This window comes from Mirounga leonina, unplaced genomic scaffold (genome assembly GCF_011800145.1).
Source record: "Mirounga leonina isolate KUSES-001 unplaced genomic scaffold, KU_Mleo_1.0 Mir_150, whole genome shotgun sequence".
Classification (NCBI taxonomy): domain Eukaryota; kingdom Metazoa; phylum Chordata; class Mammalia; order Carnivora; family Phocidae; genus Mirounga; species Mirounga leonina.
The window spans coordinates 29,168,245-29,193,497 of NW_023270374.1; the positions used below are offsets into that span (position 1 = coordinate 29,168,245).

Below are 25,253 nucleotides of genomic sequence, written 5' to 3' on the forward strand. Positions count from 1 at the left end.
CTCCTTTTCCTCACCATCGGGGTAGTGTCAGAGGAGGCCTAGTGGACAGTTAGGACTTTTGCTACTGTCCTGTGATAGTGAGGCCACCCTTAGTGTAGTGCAGTGGATACCAAGTGGGGAGCGGGGACTCTCACTTCTACTGGGAAGTAATGAGGAGCCCTTCCCCTTGGGTGTCAAAGGAGGCTGAAGGAGGACTCTGGACTTCTACCTACACTTGGTTCTCCTGCCAGAGTGGTGTCAGAGAAAGCCAGCTAAAACAGAAGGCTTAAATAAGATCCAGAGTGTCAGAACATAATGCAAAAATGTCCAATCAAAAATCATTCATCATACCAAGAACCAGGAAGATCTCAAACTAAAAGAAAAAAGACAATCAATACATCAAACACTGAGATGGCAGAGATGTGAGAATTATCTGACAAAGTTACCAAAGCACCCGTGATTAAAAGGAGCAATTATGAACTTGCTTGAAGCAAATGAAAGAATAGAAAGCCTCAGCAAATAAACAGGAGATATGAAGAAAAAAATGGAAATTTTAGAACTGAAAAATTCGATAACAAATAAAAAGGTCAGTAGATGAGCTCAAAGGCAGAATGGAGAGGACACAGGAAAGAATCTATGAGCTGCAAAACTGAATAATAGAAATTACCTAATCTGAACAAATGAAAGAAAATAGACTGAAAAGAGCCTCAGGGACCCACAGGACTATAACAAAAGATCTAAGAGTTCCAGAAGAAAAGGAGAAAAAGGGTGGGTCTGAAAAAGTACTCATAGAAATAATGGCTGAAAATCCCCCAAATTTGGCAAGAAATATAAATTTATATACTCAAGAAGCTCAGTGACCCCCAAACAGGATAAACCCAAAGAAATTTACATCAATTATAATGACATCATAATTAAATTTCTGAAAACGAATGACGAAAAAATCTTGAAAGCAGCCAGAGAAAAATGATACCTTGCTTATAGGGAAAAACAATTGGAATGAAAATGGATTTCTCATCAGAAGCCATGTACGCCAGAAGGAAGTGGCACAGGAACTTTCAGGTGCGGGGGGGGGGGGGGGGAGGGGAAGAACTGTTAAGACAGAAGCCTACACCCAGCAAAAATGTTCATCAGGAATGAAGTGGAAATTGAGACATTTTCAGATAAAGGAAACCTAAGAGAATTTAACACCAGCAGGCCTGCTCTAAAAATATGGCTAAAGGAAATTCTTTAAACAGAAAGGACACATTAAAAAAAGGAATATTGGAATGTCAAGGAGGAAGAAAGAACGTGGTAAGTGAAGATATGTATAAATACAATAGGCTTTCCTTATTCTTTTTAGTTTTCTAAATTGTGTTTGACAGTTGAAGCAAAAATTATATCACTGTCTGATTTGGATCTAAATGTATATGTAGAAAAAATATTTAAGACTATTACCTTATAAATAGGGGAGGGTAAGAAGACATAAAGGGAAGTGAGGTTGTTATACTTCATTAGTAGTGGTAAAGATAAGTTATGTACAAATAATGTAATACCTGTAAGAATCATTAAAATGGTTCCAAAGAGATACATTCAGAAACACTATATATAAGTAAAATGGAATTCTAAAAAATGTTCAAGTAACTTATAAGAAAGCTGGAAAAAGAAAATAGAGAAACAAAAACAGAACAAACAGAAAACAAAAAATAAAATGGAAGATTAAGCTCTACATATCAATAATTATATTAAACATAGAAGGTCTAAGTATACCAACGAAAAAATAGAAATTTTCAGAGTGTATTACAAAATATGACCTAACTCGGGTGCCTGGGTGGATCAGTCAGTTAAGTGTGTGCCTTCAGCACAGGTCATGATCCCAGGACCCTGGGGTGAGGTCATGATCCCAGGACCCTGCATCGGGCTTGTTGCTCAGCGAGGAGTCTGCTTCTCCCTCTGCCTGCCACTCCCCCTGCTTGTGCTCTCTCTCTCTCTCGTTCTCTCTCGCTCTCAAATAAATAAATAAAATCCTTTAAAAAAAAATATGACCTAACTCTATGCTGTCTACAAGAAACTCACTTCAAATATAATGATATAGGTAGGTTAAAAGTAAAAGGACAGACAGAAAGATATTATCATGCAAACATTAATCAAATGCAAGCAAGAGTGACTATATTAACATGAGATAGACTTCAGAGCAAAGAAAATTACCAGAGATAGAAAAGGACATTCTATAACCATTAAAAGGGTAAACCCATCAAGAAGACATAGCAATACTAAAGGGATTATGTCAAGACACAAATCCTAAATACAAAACAACCACAAAATGTGTGAAGCAAAAATGCATTAAAACTGAAAAGAGAAATATGGGTGATCACCACAATTATAGGTGGTGACTTCAACATTCTTATCTCAACAATTGGTAAAACAAGTAGAAAATCAGCAAGGATAACAGAAGGACTCAACAACACCTTCAACCAACAGGACCTAATCAATATTTAAAGAACTCTCCAACCCACAACAGAAGAATACCCTTTCAAGTGCCCACAGAACATTTACCAAGATAAATCATATCCTGGGCCATGACACGGAGTACAGTACCTTCCCCAACCACAATGAAATCAAACTAGAAATCTCCAAACACCTGGAAACTAAGCAACACATTTCTAAATAATCCATGGATCAAAGAGGAAAGCTCAAGGAAAAATTTAAAAGATACATAGAAATGAATGAAAGTAAAATACAACGTATCAAAATTTGTGGGACACAGCTACAGCTATGCTGAGAGGGAAATTTATAGTAGTTAATAGGTATGTTAGAAAAGGGGAAAGGTCTCAAATCAATAATCTAAACTCCCACCTTAAGAACCCAGAAAAAGAGGAGCAAAATAAAACCAAAGCAAGCAGAAGGAAGGAAATACAGAGTAGAAATCAATGAGATTGAAAACAGAAAATAGAGAAAAATCAATGAAACAAAGCACTGGTTCTTTGAAAAGATCAATAAAATCAACAAACTTCTAGCAAGACTGACAAGGGGGAAAGACAGACAAAGAGATATCAAAGGATAATACAGGAATACCACAAATAACTTCACACACATATAGTTGACAACTTAGATGAAATGGTGAATTCCTTAGAAACTACTACAGCTCAAGTAATACAAAAAAGATTATTTGACCTGCCTTATAACTTAAGAAAATCGAATTTGTCATTTAAAAACTCAAAAAAGAAAAAGAAAACAAATCCCCAGGCCCTTATGGTTTCACTGGGAACTTCTACCAACCATTTAAGGAATTAACACCAATTCTACACAATCTTCTAGAAAAACGAAGAAATCTTTCCAACCTATTTTATGAAGCTAGCATTACCCTGATACCAAAACCCAACAAAGACAATATGTAAATAAAAAAAAACTACAGACCAATTTCCTTCATGAACACAGATGCAAAAATCCTGAACAAAATATTATAAAATATAATTTGGCAGCATGTAAAAAGAATTATACACCATGACAAAGTAGGGTTTATGCTAGGGATGGAAGGTCGACTCAATATTTGAAAATCAATCAGTGTAATTAATAGGCTAAAGAAGAAAAATCACTTGATTGTATCATCTCATCTTTCAGACTTCTAAATGTTGAAGTGTTTGAGGACTCAGTCACTGGGCCTCTCTTCTTTCCTTTTATTTACTTATTTGAGAGAGAGTACACACACACGTGCATGAGCTGAGGATCGGCAGAGGAGGAGGGAGAAGCAGGCTCCCTGCAGAGCAGGAAGCCCGACGTGGTGGGGGGCCGGGGGCTCGATCTCAGGACTCAGGGATTTTTATGATCTGAGCCTGAGGCAGATGCTTAACTGACTGAGCCACCCAGGCGCCCCAACCTCTCTTCTTTCTACACCTATTCCCCCTTATGACTCCCATATTTATATCTCTATCTCTATCAGATCACTTCTTTGAACTCCAGACCCATAAATCCAACTGCCTATGAGAGAAGCTCTACCTGGATAAGGCATTTCCACCTGGACATGTACAAATCTAAACTCTTGCTTTTACTCCCCAAGCCAACTCTTTCTGCAATTCAGTAAATGCAAACTCCCATTTTTATGGTTGCTTAGGCTGAAACCTAAGGAGCCACATAGACTCATCTTTGTTTTACAGATCTAATTTGTCAGCAAATCCTGTTCTACCTCTAAAAGAATCCTCAGAATCTGACCCTCTCTCACCACCTCCACCCTGGTCTGAGTCATCCTTTCACCCAGGTTATTACAACAGCTGCTCAACTGCTCTTCCTGCTTCTACCCTTGCAGCCTTGCTGTTCTCTGCCTAACGGCCACAATGCTTCTCTTTTGCTCAAAAGCAGTCAGCGAACTCTCATTTCATTCAGAGTATTATCCAAAATCCTTCCTATTGCTTACAAGTCCCCATGTGATATGGTCTATGTCATGTGGTCCCTGGCTACTTTTCTGAGCTCATTTCCAGCCTTTTGGTTCATATCATTCCAGCCTTACCATCCTTCTTGCTGTTCCTCAAAAATGCCAATAATGGTCTAACAATTGCACTTGGTTTTCCCTCTGCCTGGAACAACATTCCACCATACAGCAAACGGCTTGTTCTCTTGTTTCTTTCAGGGCTCTGATCAAATGTCACCCTATCAGTGAGACCTTTTCTGACCAGCATATATAATAGACTCTATCCTCCCACAAATGCATTCCTCATCCTCCTTATCCTCCTTGATTTTTATTCAAGGTAGGTATCATTTTCTGACTTGTTTTATACTTGCATGTTTTTTTAGCCTATCTTCTCTTGTAGAAGGTAAGCTTCTGGGGACATAGATTCTTTTTGCTTAAAATAGTGCTTGAGACATGGTGCTCAAAAATTATTTGCCAAAAGAATCAGTGGCTCAGGAGTGAAGATTTTAGGATCAGATAACCTTGATTTAACTCCTAGCTCTGTCATTTTCTATGTCCAAGTGATATTGGACAGATTACTCACCCATGTTTTATATTTTCTCATCTTTCAAATAGTGATAATAGTCCTCATCCCACAAAATGTTGTGGGGATTAAATAAAACAAAGTATGTAATGTGCTTAGTACAAAGTGACTTGGTGTTAAGTGTTCAGTATATGACAGTGCTACTTAATACAGAAACATGGTCTAGATTTGGACTCAAAGGCCCTAGATTACAATTATGACTAGATATTGACTGCGTAATTTTAGCGCATTCACCTTTTTTATATTAATTCACGCAATCAGCTATGAATAAGGTGGCATGATGAGAAAAATAGATGAAGATGCAGTCCTTTCCCTCTAATCTTAGTTATGTGATCTTGGGTAGTTCGCCTAACTTCTCTGTCCCATTTCCTCATTTGCCAAATGAGAATAACATAATAACTGCCTTACAGCTTTGTCATGAGGATTAAATGCGTTACTATGTGAAAACTATGTCTAGCCCATAGCAATTGCTCACTATGTTGGCTATGATTATGATGATTATGATGATTCTAGTCTGGAAGAGGAGTGAAAGCATCTAAGCAAAGAACTACAATACGGTGTAGTGAGAGAAAAAACAGTCATCACTAGAAGAATGTCTCTTAACTGGAGTTTGCCCATAACTGGTAAGTTCCACTATAATCAGGAAATTTAAAAACTGTTACGTCTACAAAAACCTAATTCCCTACTACCAACCCAATAGCAGCTGGAAAGACAAATTTCTCTACTGGAATTAGAGAAATTGATAACTGGAATTTAAAACTTTTAAAAAATAGGCAAAGAGGTCACAGTCTCAAATAGTGTCTCAAAGAAAGGTCAATGGAACCACGGACTTCCCTGCCCCCACCCTCAAAAAAGTTAACATATTGCTTAAATTTCAGAAACAGTCAAATGGACTCCCAAGAGGGCAAGGGCGGCATGTAATTCCCTGAAAGAAGCAACCAAATTAAGGGCACAAAGGTGTGTTTTATGGCGGTGCTGTCACAGACTAAACGTCAAAACAGGACACTGAAGGGTGGTCCTGGAGGTTGAGTGGGAGCACACCAGGTGAGAAGGGGGGGAGGCGTCACCTTTGGAGAAAGAACAGCAAGAGCCAAGGCGTGAAAAGTGCACGTGGGTGGCTTGGCACAACCAAAGGAAGCTTTTGGCGGGGGGGTGGGGGGTGGACAGCCAGAGAGCAGGACGTCTACGGAGAAGAGTGCGGCCTGGGGCTTGCCAGATGAGGGAGAGAGTCCCCCCTCCCGTACCCTGTCCTGATCACTCAGCATCAGTGTCCCCTCGGGATTCCCCTCTAAGAGCTCCCGGTTGTTCGGTTACCTCTCGCTCCCGCCACTCTTCCCTTACCTCGTCTTCCAGCCTTTCCCTCACTCTCCCGCCTCCTCCACCCCGTCGGAAGTGACGTACTAACTAGCGCGCCGTACAGCGCCAGAAAGGTTCTGCCAGAGCGGGAGAAAAGGGTTCCGGTGAGCCTCATTGCGCCTGCGTGCGGGCGCGAGCGGTCAAAGCGCCTTCCGGAGGCCGCCGAACTGCGCTTTCCTCCCAGTCTGTCGCTTTCGAAGTACCCTGAGCGAGGTTCAGGGAGGCCGCCGCCACTGGAGGGGCATTTTTCTGTGGCTCTGACGCCTCCCGGTGCCCAGCTACTTCGGCCCTTGCCCTTTGACCCTGCTTGCGGCGGGGTGAGAGGTCGGTGGCCATCTTGTGGCGGCGGCGCGGCCGGCTGTTACTGCGGAGACCCATCCCCTCCCCCTCCTTACCCCCTGGCCGTCTGTCAGTCAGTAAAGAGCCCCGCAGGCAGTCAGGTGAGGCCCCGGCCTCGTGCCGTCACTCTTCCCGCCGCACTGGGCGGCCCAGGCCGCTCCCTGCAGGGCCCCACCGCCGCCACCATGTCCTCCTTCTCCGAGTCGGCGTTGGAGAAGAAGCTGTCGGAGCTGAGCAACTCTCAACAGAGCGTGCAGACCCTGTCCCTGTGGCTCATCCACCACCGCAAGCACGCGGGACCCATCGTCTCTGTGTGGCACCGCGAGCTCCGCAAAGGTAAACACCCCCTGCGCAGCCCCTTGGGCCCTCCCCCGGATTGACCTCTCCCCAGCCCACTCCCGAGGCTCCTCTAGCTGCTTAGTTGAGGCTTGCTTTCCAAGCCTGGGCCTCTGATTGCGCTTCTGAGGTTGGAGACAGTGTTATCCCCATTTCTCGGAGAAGGAAACTGAGGCCCGGGAAGGTTTAAGATACTTGGCTGAAGTTCCCGGACTCCCAGTTCATCCAGCCCTTTTCCCCGCAGGCTACTCCTGACACTTGAGACTATTATTATCTCGACAGCCTTGTAGAGGGCACTGGCCCTAGGCTGTTGTGTGCCAGGCGCTTTGCTGGGCATTTGGAGTAAGAACCAGAGGACTCTGGAGAAAGACTGCCTAGATCGAGTCCTGGCTTAGCTACTTATTAGCTGAGTGATGTTGGGCTAGTTTCTTCATCTCTCTGTGCTTCTGTTTTCTCATCTGTAAAACGAGGACAAGGATGGCTGCCACTTACAGAGCCTTTATTCTGTGCCAGTCACTATGCTAAGACCTTTACGAATATCCTCACTTAGTCCTCAGAACGGCTCTGTGAAGTGGGTACAGTTACCCCCATTATGGAGCTGTTAAGGGGCCACACTACCTAGACCTTACCTCTCAGGCTCCTCTTCTCATGCATCTTTCATTGATTCTAGACCCTGCTCAGGATCTGACAGGCATTCATTGAGCTCAGCCTGTTATGTGCCAGGCACTGGGTTGGATGCTTAATAACATGTTGACTCCAGAGGCCATCTGCCTGGAATTTAAGCCTGATTTTGCCATTCACTGACCCCAGCAGCCTAGCCTCTCTGACCCTCAGTTTCCTTACCTATAAAATGGAGGTGATGAAAACTGATATTTACTGTGCCTTTAATTATGTGCCAGGTGCAGTACTGATATCTTTACATACATTGTCATTTTTTAAATTCTCAGAGTTCTCTGGAGTAGGAACTTTGCAGATGAGGAAAAACTGAGGCTCAAACAACTTGCTGTGGTAAGGAGTAAACAGGATAATCCAAATGAACATTTAGCATGGTGTCAAGCACAGTATAGGCATTTCATAAATAATGGTGAAATGGGACTACTAATTACTCAGTGTGAGGCATGGTCTTTGCCTTCAAGTTGCTTACAGTCTGGTGGGGAAGGATAGGCACCTTCACAGCTGTTACCCTAATGATTCCATAGCAGAAAGCTGAGGAAATGGAGCTTAGAACCACTTTGGGCAGCCTCTGTGCAGTAGGCCCTTTATAGTATAGGAAGTAACTTTACATGTGTTTTCCACTATCTGTGAGATGGAGATCCCACCTAAGTGGTTAAGTGATGTTTTCAATTCCTTAGAACTCGTGAGGCTAGACTACATCAGACACCAAAATCCAAGATTCTTTCAGGAGACCCGGTTCTAGCCTTCTAGCAGAGACTCCCCTCTCCACAAATATGTGCTGTACTGAGATAGAGGTCCCCTCTGGGCAGGTGGGGGCTAGAGCCTGGAGCCCCCAGATCCTCCTCCTTGTACCCTATTTGAGTTATGGAAAAGAACAGTTTAGAGAGTGCATTCATCTGTGACACAAGCTCCTTTAACCCTAATCTCATGATCCTAATTTCATGGAACTTTATGTTTTAAGGAGACCAGCATTATTATCTCCCATTTTATAGATGAGAATGTAAAGATGTGGAGAGATTAAGTGCTTTGTTTAGGGGCATGTGGCTGGAGCATCAGCCCAGCGCCCTCTGATGCCAAAATTTGTGCTTTCAAGTTCCCAGTGCCTCAGCGCCCTTTAATAAGTGAAGGTGATCATCTGACTCCAACCAAACTCATAGCACTTTTGTTGATTAGAATTAGTCACTGTATCTCACCCCATCCCATACTAATTGAGCATTTATTTCATTCTTACTAGCTCTGTCTTTTTCACTAGATTTGTGTTTTGAGGGAGAAACTAGGGCTTCTTGTTTCTTTGTAATACCTATAGCATTTAACATGGTGCCTTTTAACACAGTTTAAAAATAGGTTAGAAGTTCGATTGTGGTCTCCAACGTCATTTTCATGGTTGGGTAGAGGATCCAAACAGCACTACCTAATACAGCTTTCTGTGAGATGTTTTCTATCCATAATGCCCAGCAAGGTAGCCCCTTGCCACATGTGGCTGTTGAGCACTTGAAATGTGTGACTAAGGAACTAAAGTTTTAAATAATTGTGCTAGTTACAGTTCAAGTGTTCAACAGCCATATGTGGCTACTGGCTACCATATTGGATAGTGCCAAAGTAGAGGATGCTCTTCCAAGCATCAGGATACAGCTTCCTAATACCCAGGCTTCCTTCATGAATAGAGAATGCCCCCACACTGAAGTGGAAAAAGATTTTGTGCCCTTATGCTCAAATTGACTAGCCCCTTAGATTCTGGCCCACCCTGAGTCTTTAAGAGTGGACATTTCTATCTGTGGTCAAGTCATTTTCCCTAAGATGTTTACAGACTATCTCTGAGTCGCCTTCAAAATATTTACAGTGTTTAAAGAAATTATTATTATTATTATATTATTTGCTTAAATACTACTTTTATTCTTGATGGGTTATTGTCTTTCCACTTTCTGGGAATAATTCTTAATTTATCCCTTTGGGCTCTGTCCAAAGAACTTCCCTTCTTTATGGAGAAGTTTGATGTAAAATGCTCTTTAATGAATATTTTTAGTAATGTTTTTATATGTTGGCCTGAATGCAGATAAATAGGCTTTTTTTCTCCCCAACTTTTTTAGATGTCAAAACCAGCTAAACGAATTGAATTTTTTGGTCAGCTAGTTATATAAATTTTGCCTAATAACTACTCCATCCCATTTGGATTGGGCATAGATAGGGGATGAAAGGATCTATTATGTCATATTGGAAAGACATCTGAATAAGTGAGTTGTCACTTGGGACTAAGGTAGAGGGTGTGAGTATTCAAGTGCTCTGGGCTTTGTCGTATCACCTTTACACACATGGTATTATGTTGGCTTCAGGATGCTGGATGTAGAGGGATAAAGTTTGACTAAAATCCCCATTGCAAAGTTTGAGGATGATGAAAATTAATTGGCATTATAAATAGTGAAAACTTTGGCTCTCTGGCCTCTTGGCTGTCATGTTTGCAGCACTGAAAAAAAATGTATCATGTCTTAATTGTCCAAATTGACATTTTATACAATGGATTCTGGGTTTTTAAACATAAAATATATGGCATTTGTAAAGCTTTGCTTAATCAAATTACCTTTGTTGAAGTTCTGTTGTACTTTTGAATCCGCTAACTCATGGCGTTCTAGACTTGGTAGTTTTATTTGTTGCAACATCCCAGGGCAAGGTTTACTTTAAAAAAAGAAAAGCCTTTGCCATAATGATACCTTTGTAGCAACGGTAGAATATTGTAACTATTGACACTTTTGATCGGCTTTTGAATAATAATTAGAATAGTTAAAGATTAAATATTATCATCAGTTAGCCATGTAAACTAGGTTATTACCAGAAGGCTAATAAAACTCAGGATAGCCATATTTAATTTTATGAATACTTTGTCATCATTTTAAACTATTACATGCTTTTAAAATCTTGTTTTTAACTTGGGTTATTCTTCTGTAGCTACCTTTAAAAATGTCACATCTTATGCCTGCTGTGTCAGAATTTATACATGCTGTGTGCATTTCAAAAGAAACAAGTGGTTTCTGAGAGGAATAGAGTAAGGACTAGTTTTTCAGGTATGTAAAGGTTGATATAAGGCTTGCTTGAGTTTTTCAGGTATTTTAGCATTGGAGAAAACTTAATGTTTTGGACTGTCTGATTATATTCTTATTTATTTCTTTTAAAAGAAAACTGGGACCAAAAATGCTAGTGATGTAACTTTACGGTTGAGAAGTTATGTGCATAGAAGCCAGGAAATTCAGTAATGTTTCCCTAAGCAACTGTAACTCAGACATAGTGCATGAGGTTTTTATGGTTTAATATGTGATGCCATATAGAGTAATAGGAAATACTACGTTTAGTATGTATAAGAGAGAAGAATTACGGTTTCTGTGGGAGCCATAATTTTGCATATCTAGAATTCAGACATCTTTAAATTTTCATTAATAATGTAGCATTAATATATATTTATATTTGAGATAAATATCCATTGGTGCATTTAGAGATTTCTCTGGATTGTAGAATTGGTATCATTGACTGATGATTGTTATTGGAGTGTTCAAAGAGAAATCATCAGTGTAGGAACATAAATTATAAGAATCTATTTTAAAACTGAAACCTGGCTCAGTCTTTTCATTCTGCAGTATTTGGTAATTAAGAGTGAATTAAAAATGCTCATCTTTGCAATAGAATAATTGAAAACCTTGATTTTAATATGTCTTCTTGAGGATATGCTTATCCTTTAGGAATTTTCTTTGGATTATCTTTATTTTTACCATCAATTGTTCTTGTTAAAATATCACAGAAATGAAGATGGCCCATTCTTGTTTTGTTTTTCAAACTTGTATTCTCAAACCTGTTTTGTTAGTGATGTCAATAAGTTATTTAAGTTGTTGTTTCAAACATAAATGAACTCTGATCTCAAGTAAATAATGCTTAATATTCTTTAGGAGTAGCTTAGGGCAGAATTGTGGATTGAGAATTTCCTTGGTGTAAATTAAATTATCTTTTTTTCTTTTTTCCAGCCAAATCAAATAGAAAGCTTACTTTTCTGTACTTAGCCAATGATGTCATCCAAAACAGTAAAAGGAAAGGACCTGAATTCACTAGAGAATTTGAATCTGTCCTTGTGGATGCTTTTTCTCATGTTGCCAGGTATGTTGTCTGGTTTTTTTGTTTGGTTTGGTATTTAAATGCATTATCCTTTCCTCTTTACTGTTCTTTCCTTCTCTGGGAGAGCCTTTGTAAATTGACAACTTCATATTTTACAGGGTTGTGCTTTACAGTGTTGTAGAGGCCAAATTACATTACAGAGTGTTGTAGAGGCCAAATTACAGTTTTATGTTTTGCTGGACCCTTAAGAACTGTCTCAGACGTGTAAACATTTTGATGCATTGAAAGGATTGAGTCTAGCACTGTTGAACATCTTTTTCCCTAGATATATTCATTTATTGAATTCATTTCTTGACTATGGTGTTTTCCTTGGCTTGGCTGAGTTGTCTCATTAGCTTATGGTCAGAAAACAAAGCTAAATAGTACCAGGAACCATTCCAGTAACAAAACCTTAATAGCAAGATATTAGTTGGTTATGCCTTCATTTATACTTCTTTCCTTCTAAATGTCTAGATGTCTCATTTACTAAAAATAGTGGTCATTACTGTAACTGCAAAGATAATAATTATCAGTGTGGAAAGTAGATACTTGCACTGGCTATATCATATTAAATCTCTGCCACTATTGTGTTTTGTGAACAAGAAGACTAGAGCATAGAGCACACATGTAGCTAATATCACATGAAATTCATTTGATTAAAACTTCTATAAATCACTTTTATTTATTTAAAAATAAACTGCTTTTCTGTAGACACAAGTTAGTTGTCCAGGAGGAGCAAACAACAACTATTTTTCACTAGAATATTATTTAGTAAACATATAAGAAACATCTTTGCAAAAGGAAATTGGGAAGGGCAAAAAAAAAGAGACCAGTTGGTTAAAATTGTACTAGGGTCTGAAGTATAAGTGGATGGCCTCAAATGTATAAATGAGTCCAGCATTCCATGAAAGATTTGAGAATTTTGAAGGAATAAAATGGAAAATCCCAAAGAAAGAAATGATACCTAGTTTTCTGGAGATGAGAAAAGATTTTTGTCTCTCAGCTCCGTAGCTGGCCCCTACTTTTGATGAACATGGGCACTGAAGAAGCAGAATGCATTATGATCTTGAAACAATCCTGAATCCTTATAGCAGAGTAAGCTTAGAACAGACTGCTAGAATAGCTATCTCAAATGGGAGCCCCGGCATTTTCTTGTTTTGAGGAAATGTAGTTAAGTTTCTAGGGCTGTAGCTCTGCCTCCAGCACTCTCAGTGACCTTGGATGTGTTACTTAGCTTCTACTAACGCCTTAGTTACAAATTTCCTAACTGATTAGAAGGGGATGACATCACCTACCTCACTGAAGTTGTTGTGGGGCGGAAATACACCAGTCTGTTTGAAAACACATAGTACACTGCCCAGGCCCCAGTCTTTGCTCAGTTACGGAAATATGCTAAATTGTAAACTTTGTGGCAAGAAGGACCATTTCTTTTTTGTTTTTCGCTGTATCCCAGGCACCTAGTAACGTGTCTGCCTGGCACAGACAGGGAGTACCATTTATGTAGCCTTGGTGTGATTGGTGTGCCAGGAGTTGGGCAACATTGTGGTCTGCCCTGGCATTTAAGGATTCAGTAAATATTTGTTGAATGAATTAATTTGGGTATAGGGAATTGACTAAAATAATTTCCTGTAGGGATAGTACACATAACATTTTTATTTAAAAATTGAACAATAATCATTAACTGCCCCCCAAACCAGGAAAGGGTAAGTAGAAAGGAGTAGGAGAAGGGGAATGGGCAATACTGGGATTGAAAATTCCTTTTCTACTTGGTATAACATCTTAAAGCCTATCTAGGAGGCGCTGTAAAAATGTCTTGGCAGATTTCTGTGGCATTATGGGGTAAGTAAATCTGGTCCTTTTCAATGAAAAAAAAAAAGCTCTAATTTCTTTTTTTTTTTTCATCTTGTTCTTTTAAGGTCCTTTTTGGGGATTAGGTTCAGGATCCCCATGTTTCTAAGCCCTTTCCTCCCACCATTGTTAGAACAGAAAAGCCAGCAACTCCACTTTAATCCTGATGTACCTTATCCAGGGTAAGAAGTAGTCTGTGTGGCTTTCTGTGCCCAGTTGAGGAACAAAGATAGTGGACCCATTAATATTGACCAAAATTGATTAGGAATCTTTTTATGGTAATTTCCTACCTCCTCCCTCACCTCTCCCCCCACCCTCCCCCCAAAAAACCCCAAACCAAACCTCTGAAGTCAGAGGAAGCAGCCAAGCTCATAGGTTAGATTTAATTTGAATAGCAGTTTAATTAACTGGACTTTGAACTTTTTTCCCACACAAATGCCTTCTTTTTTTTTTTTTTTTTAAAGATTTTATTTATTTGACAGAGAGAGACACTGAGAGAGGGAACACAAGCAGGAGGAGTGGGAGAGGGAGAAGCAGGCTTCCCTCAGAGCGGGGAGCCGGATGTGGGGCTCTATCCCAGGACCCTGGGATCATGACTTGAGCCGAAGGCAGACGCTTAACGACTGAGCCACCCAGGTGCCCCCACACAAATGCCTTCTTATTTTCTTCTGAGTTTGGAGATAGTTGTGCACTTTGTTTTTCATTCCACATATATTTGAGTGCCTTCTATGTCCCAAGTACTGGTGCAGACACTAGAGGAGTAGCAGTGAGCAAGTCAGGCAAGGCCAAATAAACAAGCAAGATACTTCCAGAGGGTGATAATATGGACATGATGAAATAGAATGACATTCTGGAGTGGGATCTGTTCTAGTGTGGTTAAGGAAGCCCTCTCTAAGGAAATGACATTTGAGATAATCATGCAAAGTAGGAACAAACAGCTATTAAAAAGAACCTAAGGTAGAAATAATCTTGGCATGTTAAGAGGATCAGAATGAAGGCCAGTGTGGTTAAAACAGTTGTGTTGAGCAAAGAGAAAAGCGGCATCCGGATAAGATCAGAGAGGTATGCAGGTGCCAGTCACTTATGTCTTATAAGCCTTGGGGGAGAGGATTTTATTCTGATGGGATGTCAGTGACGGGTATTAAGCAGGGGAAAGATATATTCCATCACATGGTTAAAAGGTCCCTGTGCCTTGGTGTGGAGAATGGATTATAAAGGCCAAGGACATGCCTATGAAGGGTATTGCTCTACTACAGGCTAGAGATGACATTGGCTAGGACTCAGAGCAGTGAGACGATAGTAAGCTTCCAGATTATCGAATGTTTACTTTGTAAATGGATTTGCCTCACCTCCCCCACGTAAAACTGATAGGATTTGTGGGAGTTGAGTGGGAACTGGTCATGAAGGAAAAGAGAAACCAGATTATCTCTAGGTTTTTGACATGACTAAGAGGATGGCTGCAAGTGCTATTTGCTGAGATGAAGTTTGGGGAAAAGATGTGGTAGAGGAAGTTGGGAGTTTTGTTTTGGCCATGCTAAGTTTGAGATGGCTAGTAGATATTCCAAGGGGGTGATGCCAAATAGGTAGATGGATGAAATAGTCTGAAGCTCAGTAGGAAATTAATTTCTGGAGACATAAATTTGGAGTTATCACCATATACATACTTATTTACTATTGTGTCATGGATTCCCAAGGCCACTTCCAGGTTTGGTGACTTGCTAGGAGGGCTCACAAGACTCACAGTATGGTTGTGCCTATGGCTATGATTTATTACAGTGAAAGGATACAAAGCAAAATCAGCAAAGGAAAAGTTGCATGGGCCGCAGCCCAGAGGAAACCACATATAAGCTTCCAAGAGTCCTCTCATAGTGGAGTCACACAAAACATACTAAAATTCCTCCATTTTTGAGTTGTGACAACATGTGTGAAGTGTTGTGTACCTGGGAAGCTCATTAGAGACTCAGTGCCCAGGGTTTTTATTGGTGTTGGCCACAGGTATCCTCTGCCAAAATTCCCAACTCTCAGAAAGAAAGCAGGTATTCAGCATAAATTATATTGTTTGCACAAACAGTTTAGGCACAATAAACCATGATTATCAGTTAGGAAATTGAGGAACACTCCTTCCAGATGCCAGCCAAGAGCCAGCATGGTGAGCAGGCCTTTCTAAGGGTCAGTCTCAGGCTTGCTCTTTCCTGCATGATTGGCAATGGAACATTTCTGCTCCAGTTTCACAGGAGGCTCTGATGGAAGTGCTGGGGTTATTTAGAAAGAATTCCCACCTTTAGTAGGCTTATCACAGGGCTACTGTGCAGGGGATAAGACAGAAACACACAAATTATAGTGGGTATGCCAAGGATGTGCCGTTAGACCTACAGAGGAAGAAAAGGTCCCCAGGTTAGCTTGGTGAGGCCTCAGCTGACACTTAAAGCAGCAATTCTGTGTGTATAATATATAGTTTATACTTTTCAGATCAAATTTATAATTAGAATTAAAAATGCATACTAAGTTGTGTTTCATATAAGTTATACTTGTCATTTTCTGCTTATTCATTGATTAATGGCAAGGACTTTTTGGTGTTTTTTCACTTAAAGATTTCTCAGTTTAGAATGGAGTTAATGCAACCTGAAAAGATAGTTCTGTCTGTTATGAAACTACTTTATTGCTTTAGTTGTACCCACTTCCAAATGCTAATGGGACTTCAGTTCATTGGAGCTACTTTGGGCAAAACCTCATGAGTAAAAAGATTTCTTGACTGTTTTATCTGTAGCTTTGAAACTTACCTGGCAAAACTTTGATTTACTATATTGCTCCAGAAATTAGCCTATCTTGGCTAATTACATTCACCAGTTAAACTAGAGCCTCTTTTTTTTTTGCCTTTAGTGGTAAAAGCCTTATGAAAATGACTTGGATTTTACAGGTTTTTGTATCAGTTTCCATTACATATAGTAATGTGGCTGAATCTGTACCCCAAATCAGTCTTAGTCTAAATTGAGTCCCAAATATTTAGTCTGCATTGTGTCCCCCCCTTAACTAAATCCTTGATAAGAATTTATTGTCATGATAGGTTTCTCTTTCTATTAAGTGAACAAAGAATTTGCAGAGAACAGGTTATATGTTAAAAGCATCAACCAGTTAAGTTCTGATTAGTTGTGATTTGGTTATACTAATTATTTTATTTTCTAAGTCATTCATTTGATCTCATCAGAGGCTTCCCATTGCCTTCAGGATAAAGGCCACGTACTTAATATGGTGTTCAGGGCCCTCATCTAATTCCACTCTGTCCTTCCAGATTCTTCTGCTATTTCCACATATTCCTTATATACTTCAGCCACCTGCATTACTTCCAACTTCTCCCTCTTCACCTTGTTCTCCTTTGTGGGTTCCATTCAAAGGAGAGGAGATACCATGAGCAAAGGCACATGCGTGATGAGAGGGAGCAAGTTCTGAGCAGAAGATACATGTGGTTTAGTGCCCTGGTTGGGGTGTGGAAAGGGAAGGGGCTACTGGATCAGGCCCTAGAGGTCAGGCCCTAGGCCTTGGTCTTTGTATTACAAACACAGTATTTCATAAACCTTACTGAATGAGCAGGTGAGTGTTTAGCTGATGTCTGATAGGAGTGACTTTGTTGTGGAAAGATGATTGTTGAAAGGTAACTAATTGTATGGCCTATCGAAATCTAACTAAAAATTTTCGAGAAAGATTAAAATGAGGCCAATATTGTGCCTGTTCTAGGGTGGGTAGCAGGGGGTGGGGGAGAGGACAAATCGCTGCCCTTGTGGAAGTTGCATTCAAATGGACAGTTTTTTATGGGAAGTCAAATAAATAAAAAAAATGAGATCAAATAAACAATGAGTAAACTGAATAGCATAGCAGAAGCAAGTTGTATGGAGAAAAATTAAGTAGGGGTAGGGAGTGTAATTTTAAATAGGGAGATTAGGAAGGGATGCCTGAGCCATGCCTCCAAGTAAGGAAATGTGGTTCTAGGCAAAGGCCCTGAGGCAAGAGGGCCAGGGTAGCTGTTGGGGAGCGAAGAAGGGAGAGGCTAGGTGAGGCCAGAGAAATAATGAGCTGTGTTGAGAATGGCTTTGTAGGCTTTATGAGAACTTTCACTTTTATTCTGGGGGAGAATGGGAAGAACCATTGGAAGTTTTGAGCAAAAGAGTGACATAATCTGCCTTCACGCAACAGAATTTTTAAAGCTTGAGATTAGCTTGTAGGAGGCTAAAGGTGGAAGCAGGGAGACCAGTAATCAGGCAAGAGGTAATAGTGGCTTGGACCAGCTTGACAGCAGAGGAAGAGGTGAGAAGCAGTTTGTTTCTAGATATGTTTTGTAGGTGGAGTAAAAGTGTTTTTATCACCAATATCAAATAACTCAGTCATAGCTTTAAGTTTTATAAACTACCATTGAAATTTTTTTTCCTTTTTTTCCCCCCTCACCTCTGACTAAAAAAAAGTTTGACCGGAAAAAAAAAAAAAAGTATGTACCCTGATTTAGTCCTTTGACCCCAGTGCAGGAAAATTTCCCACTAATATTTCATAAATGATGCAATCTGACCAGATCAAGCTGAACCCTCATGTTACCTTGACTGTTAACACAAGTTTTAGAAAAGTGCCATGAGGGCATACTTCCTTCGTACCTCTTTCTTCTTCAAGTTCCTGTTAAAGATCTTGGCTTAGAAACTAAGGTGTCAGGGTATCCCTTCTTGTTGGAAGTCACTCAGGGTAAGATCATGGACACCCAGGCCGCTTCACAAACCAGAACAAGTCATAGAACACCATGGATGGTGAGGGAATTTGTTTTCCTTTCAGGAAGTCTTCCCACACTCTTGCACTTGCTGTCTGACATTTTCTGGTAAGCAGCTGTTGGCACACTGAGCGCTAGTTCTAGTTGCCTCATTGAAAATACTCTGTTTCCAGAGTACAATATGTCAGGGAAAAAATGGTGTAGCTTCTCTCAGATATAAATTACAAAGGGCTATATTGTGCTTGGTGTGTTCTAAGATTACCCATTAGACATCTTTGTGAGAATGGGTACTATGTACCTAACCCAGAATTAAAATAATGATGAAGTGGTTAATTTGAGTTCAGATTTGGTATATGTGTATGATTGTATTTGCAAGGCATGTAGAAGTGTTGGTGTGTTAGCATTGATGGGTTGTGGTGAATTTATTCCCCATTTTTAAACATTTGGTTTTTTTTAAATCATTTTTTTTTCTACCCTCAAAGGTTTTGGCCCCCTTTAATTTCCAACAGAATGTCTGGCACTACATTTCGATTAATATCTTCTTAAGAAGCAAGCTGTCACATTTGAAATGATCAATTTTTGATAATTCTCTGTAACAATCAGCGATTGGCTTTTTGCCCTATTTGCCCCATCTTTCAAAGGAGATAAAGACAGATTACTTGTATAACGTGCTCCGTCTTCCCTACGCACCACAGGAAGAATGTAGTTTCTGGTCAAATTTTGGGTATCTGTTTATCACAATGTGTATCTTACTCTTCCTTCTGTGTTTAAATATGTAAATCATTTAGTCAGTTGTTGTTATTTTTAAAGTAGGTCTGTCCTAATTAAACACAAAAAATCTTAAGCTTATATCTATCTTTTCGTCTTTTCTGGGCAGAGAGGCAGATGAAGGCTGTAAAAAACCTTTAGAAAGATTGCTGAACATCTGGCAAGAAAGAAGTGTGTATGGCGGCGAGTTCATACAGCAGCTGAAGCTGTCTATGGAGGACTCCAAGAGCCCTCCCCCCAAAGGTAGAAACATCACCACATGTTTACAGCTCTTGGTCTTTGCCTACTTTCGAATCACATATGAAAAGCTGCAGTGGGGGTTGCTGTGAACCACCAGCGATTATATGATTCTTCAGAGAGATGAACATAAATGATGGTGAGAATTTATGTAGTGCTCGCAGCGTGTAAGCCTGGTTCTAGTATTCATGCTATTCATCATCTCACACCCTTAACTTTTGCTGTGTATTCTCCTTGGCTCTCTTCTGCCTTGCAGAGAGTTTCCTTGCACAAGGGAAAGGAACAAAGTTGTTTAGTTGTGGGGAACTAGGAGGCACCTTGGACTAAGATTTTGCCCTAGCCCTGCCACTGACTACTGTGGGGTCTTGAATATGTCTCTTAGCTCTTTTAGAGCTTGGTTTCATTAAATATTGATGTGGTTTTGGAACATACTTTTGATGTTTGTCACCTTGCTGTCTATAATTGATTTTGGTCTTTACTGAACCCAGGATATCCTCCAGAAGCGTGTACATGTATGTGTGTGAACCTCACCAACTCCTCTTAAGAGCTTATGTTCTTTTTTTCTTTAAAGAGGATTAAGATCAAACATTATTTGGTTTGTGGGTTTGTGGTTAATTGCGGTTTAATTCTAGTTGGCACAATGTGTTTCTGAGCTACAGATCTGATCTGACTGCACACGAACTCATTGCCTGGAGGAACAAGTCTAAGTACTAACGTAGTACTTAGGACCCTTTATAATCTGAACTAGTTTACTTTTCCAGATTCTTCTGCCATTTCCTCACATACACTTTGGTCTTTGGCCATACCCAACAGTTTCCCTTCTGGATGCTCTCAGGGTACCTCTTCCGTTGCATCTGGTGTTACCTCTGCCTGAAATGTCCTCTGCCCCTTTCACTGGGCGGTGAACTCATTCTTTAGGAATGCTCTTCTCATTTTGACATTTTCCCTACTTTGGGCACATGTAGCCCTTCCCTCCATGTTCCTCTGGTACTTTGTACATGCCTCTGCTATAGCATTCAACCATGATTAGTTTACCTGATAATATCATTCATTCAGCGGGCCTTTATTGTGTACCTTTCATGATCTCTTCCAGGTCTGAGTTTACACGCATTTTAAGATGGGGCAACTTTCCCGTAAAACTACAAATTAGAGGCTTTGTAAGAATGACGTAAGTGCTTTCAGACTGCAGGTCATTGTTGTTTTACTTAAGAGTTGATGGGAAACAATTTTGAGGTCACTCTGGTGGTAGCTTCTTAAAAGCAAGGTGTTCCCTACTTTGGATTCTGGTAGTGTTTATATTGTATCTTTTGGAGGTGTTCTGCACAGTGTTGGGGAATTATTCAGCATTCTTTTCTTTACTCTTAGACACCATTGGTAAACAGTGCTGATTTTTTAAAACACCTTTGGACAAGTAGGGGAGCTCTGAAAGACAATGTTGGAAGCTAAGTGTTGAATTTCAATCCTACAAGCATTTGCCAGACATGTGCTTTGAGTAAATGGCTATGCTAAATGCTATAGGACTGAGCAGAGGGTGGGGAAATAGTTTTGCCCTTAGGGAGCAGCCAGGCAAATTGGGGAGTTTGTGGCAGTGGTAGATTTGAAAATAGCTCTGTTGGGTTTCTGATATTTTTGAGCGTCTAGACATTAACAGCCATTAAGGCAGTATTCCTCCATGTGGAGGATAATGCCGATCTGAAGGTGATTTCTCTTTCTCTGTGCTGTAAAGATGGAAACACATACCAAAGGTTCCAGCATGTATATTAGTCTCAGCTAACTCAGTCTGTCTCCTTACCATCTTCTTTGGACCTGAGTTATCAAAATATTTTACCTCAGTCCTTTCAAAATATTGATGAGTTCTCCAGAAGTTTATTTCCAAAATTAAATAGTCCTTTTATATTTCAGCTTTGATTCATGGATATTTCTTTGTCTTGAGACAACTCTAGAATTTACCTTTGAAATAAAAATTTTCCTGTGGAACTTTGACAGTAGAGAATAAATAAGCTTAGGAATTTTGTTTTAGAAAAGTGGAACTTGGGTTTATATACCCGTTTCCCCATGTGTAAGACCCGGGTGTTCTAAAGTTGTCTCTCTGTTCTTGGGCATACTCAAGCTGTCACTGGACTGAATGGAATTTCATTATTTACTTAAGTCACACATGACTCACACAGTATCCTACAGTTGTAGAAGGATTTAGAAAAGAAAGGTAGATACAAAGGAAATAGCATTTATTGAGCATCTATTATGTTCCAGCCTGTTGGCTGCTTTTCCTGTTAATTTATTTTAGATTCTTACAACTCCTCTATGAATTTGGTATTTTCATATTTCAGATGAAGATATAAGGCTCAAAAGGGTATAGTGATTTTGTCCAGATATAATTAATAAGTGGAGAATTCATGTTCTGGTCTGTATGACATTAAAGCCTGTGTTCTTCACACCATACTTTTTGCTGGGGAAGCACATGTATTCAGTAGATTTGAATTAGGATATGAATTCATGAGCAGGTTACCCAACTTTCCTGGACCTTAGTATAGGTAGTTTAGGTATTCCAAGCAAGGGTTTAAAACCAGGCTTCCAGAGTATGAATCCCTGCTCTGTCACTTCCAAGCTGTGTGACCTAGGGCATAGCATTAGACCTCTCTGAGCTTCAGGTTCTTCACTGTACCGTATGGCTATTAGTAGTAACACCTCATAGCATTATCCTAAAGATTACTTGAGATAACATAGGTAAGATGTTATTAATGAAGTGACAATATGACTTTTATTTGAGCCCCACTCTCTGTTTCTAATATCTAATATTCTGAGTTTCTCAATATGATCCACTGGCAAACATAGGAGGAGAATTGTTAGTATTTTTAGTTCCCCAGATTTTGTGCAAGATTAGAAGCCATAGTGGTTAAGAGCACAAGCTCTAGGCCCAGCTTCCCCAGGTTTAAGTCTAGAGCTGGCCACTCAGTTTGAGACGGTACTGGTGAAGTGCTTTCAGAATACTAGGTCCAGCGTTCAGACCTTGGCTGCAGAGCTTTCTCTTTCCGTGAGTAAAGTTTAATGTGTTCCTTTTAAAAGTTGCCTTTATTTTGCAGGGAGAGTACAAAGAATGCGGGAGCTGTTACAAACAATATTTCCTGATTCTTTTCTCTTTATGAAAGTAATATAAAATCTGTGGGTATTGGGGTTTTTTCCGTTTGTTTTTTATTTTTATTTGTTCTATTTTGTTTGTTTTTTAGTCCCAGAAAATTTCAAGTGGATTCTTTGGAAGACCTAGCTTTACAAGTAGATGGCTGCATTTTATAAAGTGTTTGGGAGACTTCAGGCCAACTTTTTGCCTTAAAATTAATTTTGTAGTCTGCTGTAGTGTCTAAAATTCTACCACAGTCAGGTCTCCAAGAGATGTATTATAAATGCTTAAGGGAACCAGGATTGCTTGAATGTTAGCCAAGTATAAGACCCCTAGAGACACAGGGACAGGTTGGAGGATAGAGAGTGTATAATATGAGGACAGGCAGATTGGGGCCACCCGTAGTGTTTGCCCTGCCTGTAAACAGAGTGTTTGAGTGAGTCAAAAAGCAAGTGTAAATGCTATGGTCAGAAGCTGAATTGATAGTGGGAGGGTGCCTTGTCTTAAATTCAGTAATAGGAGTGGGACTGACAGATTTCCTAGGCTTTTTTTTTTTTTTTTTAAGATTTTATTTATTTGACAGAGAGAGAGACAGCGAGAGCAGGAACACAAGCAGGGGGAGTGAGAGAGAGAGAAGCAGGCTTCCCACTGAGCAGGAAGCCCGATGTGGGACTCGATCCCAGGACCCTGGGATCATGACCCGAGCCAAAGGCAGACGCTTAACGCCTGAGCCACCCAGGCACCCTCCTAGGCTATTTTTAATAGCTGCCTGACTAGATTGAGAATGCTGGGCATTATAATTGCTAACTTTGTACAGATGAGTCAGGGGACAGTTAACAGAGCAGGCTGTCCTGTTTGTGTAAACGGAGGCATATGGTCATTTTTGGTACAGCGCTAGCGTCTTCCAAGCTCTGTGCCACCTCTGCTTTCAAGAAGTTTCCAACTCAGGTCTGGTGACACATTTCTAGGTATTATAGGGATATAAAGAAATAAGATACTTAATGTTTCTATCAGAGAGGTAAGGCCTGTGCCTGCCGGCGGCCATACAGCCCAGCAAGGGCCTGGTGCTGTGGGAGTAGAGGAAGATGATGGCTCAAGATGCTGCTGCCCTTACCATGGGTAGGCTTTGAGCATAGGTAGAAACTGTAATATCATTAGAGGCCATTCCGGGTTTTTGAGTAGAGGCACAGTGGGCCATTCATTTCATAAGAGTGTAATCTAAGTTGGAAAAGGAGTGACTAGCGGCAGGGAGACCAGTTGGGACAGTGGTCTGCACAAGGCATGGAAAAGGGCACATTTCTGATAAGAGGCGATGGGAAGAAACAGAATGGAAAGATCTCTAAGGTACATCTCAGAAGTGTAGAGTCTGCTGGAAGTTGGGACTTTAGGAGAGATTCTGGTGGTCTCCAAGGCATTGTACTTGGAAGATGGGGCCAGTGGAAGTGTTCATAGTATGAGTAGGTAGCTCAGGAAAGGAGGAACCTTATGAAGAAAATGATGAATAATTCATTTCCAATAGGTTCTCCAAGTGGAAATAGGAGAGAACTGAAGTAGGATGACAGTGGTTATCTCTTATTACACCTTCTTCCATCAGGATGGCGAAGGACAGAAATGGGCCTGCAATTATTTTCATTAGTTTGATTTCAGTCTTGTAATGCTATGAGTGAGTGCCAGTATGAAGTGGTAAAAAGTACTCCAGTTTAGGGGGCAGGTGACTTTGGCTATAGAGGCGAGACTTACACTAACGAGTTCCTTGATTGTGGACAAACCACAGCCTGTGGGCCTGGATATATGCTCATGAAAAATGAGGTGGGGAAAGCAAAGATGTAGGTCTATCTAAGGCCTTCCAGTGCCCAAATTCAGTGATTCTGAGGGTCCTAAGGTACAAAGTGGTATGTGGTTTTTATACATAATAACTTCTGTATGAGAGTTTGAAACTGAAGGATTCAAGTTTTGTAATTTTTCTACCTTCTTTAGTGTATTTAACAGTTATTTCATAGCACTGTTCTAGATGCTTGGAAGTGAACAAAAAATATTAAAAAAATTTTTTCGCTTACGTGCTTGTATTTTAGTGGCAACTGCTAACGTGTGGCCACTTTGATGCTTTGTGGTGGCTAAGTGTCTGTGAGGGTCATACCACCCTGCACATTAATTAGGCAGCTAGTGTGTGCTAAGTACTGTTAGATATCTCATCTGCAAATTATATACCATTAGATTTTCTGTTTTACAAATATAGCAGTCCTTGTTTTGCATAGTGCAAGACTGTAAAAATGACTATGTAAGCCGAAACCATGCAAAATGATCTTAATAATCAATGGGAAAAGTTTTGATTGTTCTGACTTACAAAATTTTTTTATCAAAGAATTGAAAACTCACTGTTGATTACAGATCTATAGGGAACAAAAAAGATAGTAACACTAATAGATACCTAGCATGCTAGAATATAAAACGCTAGAACATTGAGAATTAAAGTGCTTTATTTCTTTGTAATGAGCTTCACAAGAGGGGTTTGACCAGAGAGAGCTTGCCTTCTTGTGTAGTCCATGGTATGGAGCAAGCATCCTCCCAAGTTTGGGTCGGCTTTCGGCAGTTTACCCTTAGTGTTCTCCGTGTCATGAGGTGTGTTGGAGAGTTCCTGTAATGTGAAGAGTTTTGTCAGCATCACTTCCTCTGGGACACGGTCGTTCTTGTCATCACAACTGATTTCTTCACTTATTTTGATAAATTGGCTTTCACCAGGTGATTCTGGCTGTGGACC

General features: G+C 40.2%; 2 protein-coding genes across 3 annotated transcripts in view; one reads left to right on the forward strand and one right to left on the reverse strand.

Annotated features, from left to right (window-relative positions):
- TTI1 (TELO2 interacting protein 1) overlaps window positions 1-6,335 on the reverse strand; it is a 45,289-nt gene extending 38,954 nt beyond the window's left edge. Inside the window, exon 1 of the mRNA XM_035006295.1 lies at window positions 6,288-6,335. The gene's annotated coding sequence lies outside the window, so the exon portion shown is untranslated. The remainder of the gene's footprint in view (window positions 1-6,287) is intronic.
- A 142-nt stretch (window positions 6,336-6,477) lies between these two features.
- The window catches only part of RPRD1B (regulation of nuclear pre-mRNA domain containing 1B), a 51,663-nt gene continuing 32,887 nt past the window's right edge, over window positions 6,478-25,253 (forward strand). For both annotated transcript variants that reach the window (XM_035006297.1, XM_035006296.1), the window contains exons 1-3: window positions 6,478-6,977; window positions 11,657-11,786; window positions 19,253-19,386. In XM_035006297.1, coding sequence (XP_034862188.1) covers window positions 6,827-6,977; window positions 11,657-11,786; window positions 19,253-19,386 — 415 coding nt within the window. In that variant the 5' untranslated portion in view covers window positions 6,478-6,826. The remainder of the gene's footprint in view (window positions 6,978-11,656; window positions 11,787-19,252; window positions 19,387-25,253) is intronic.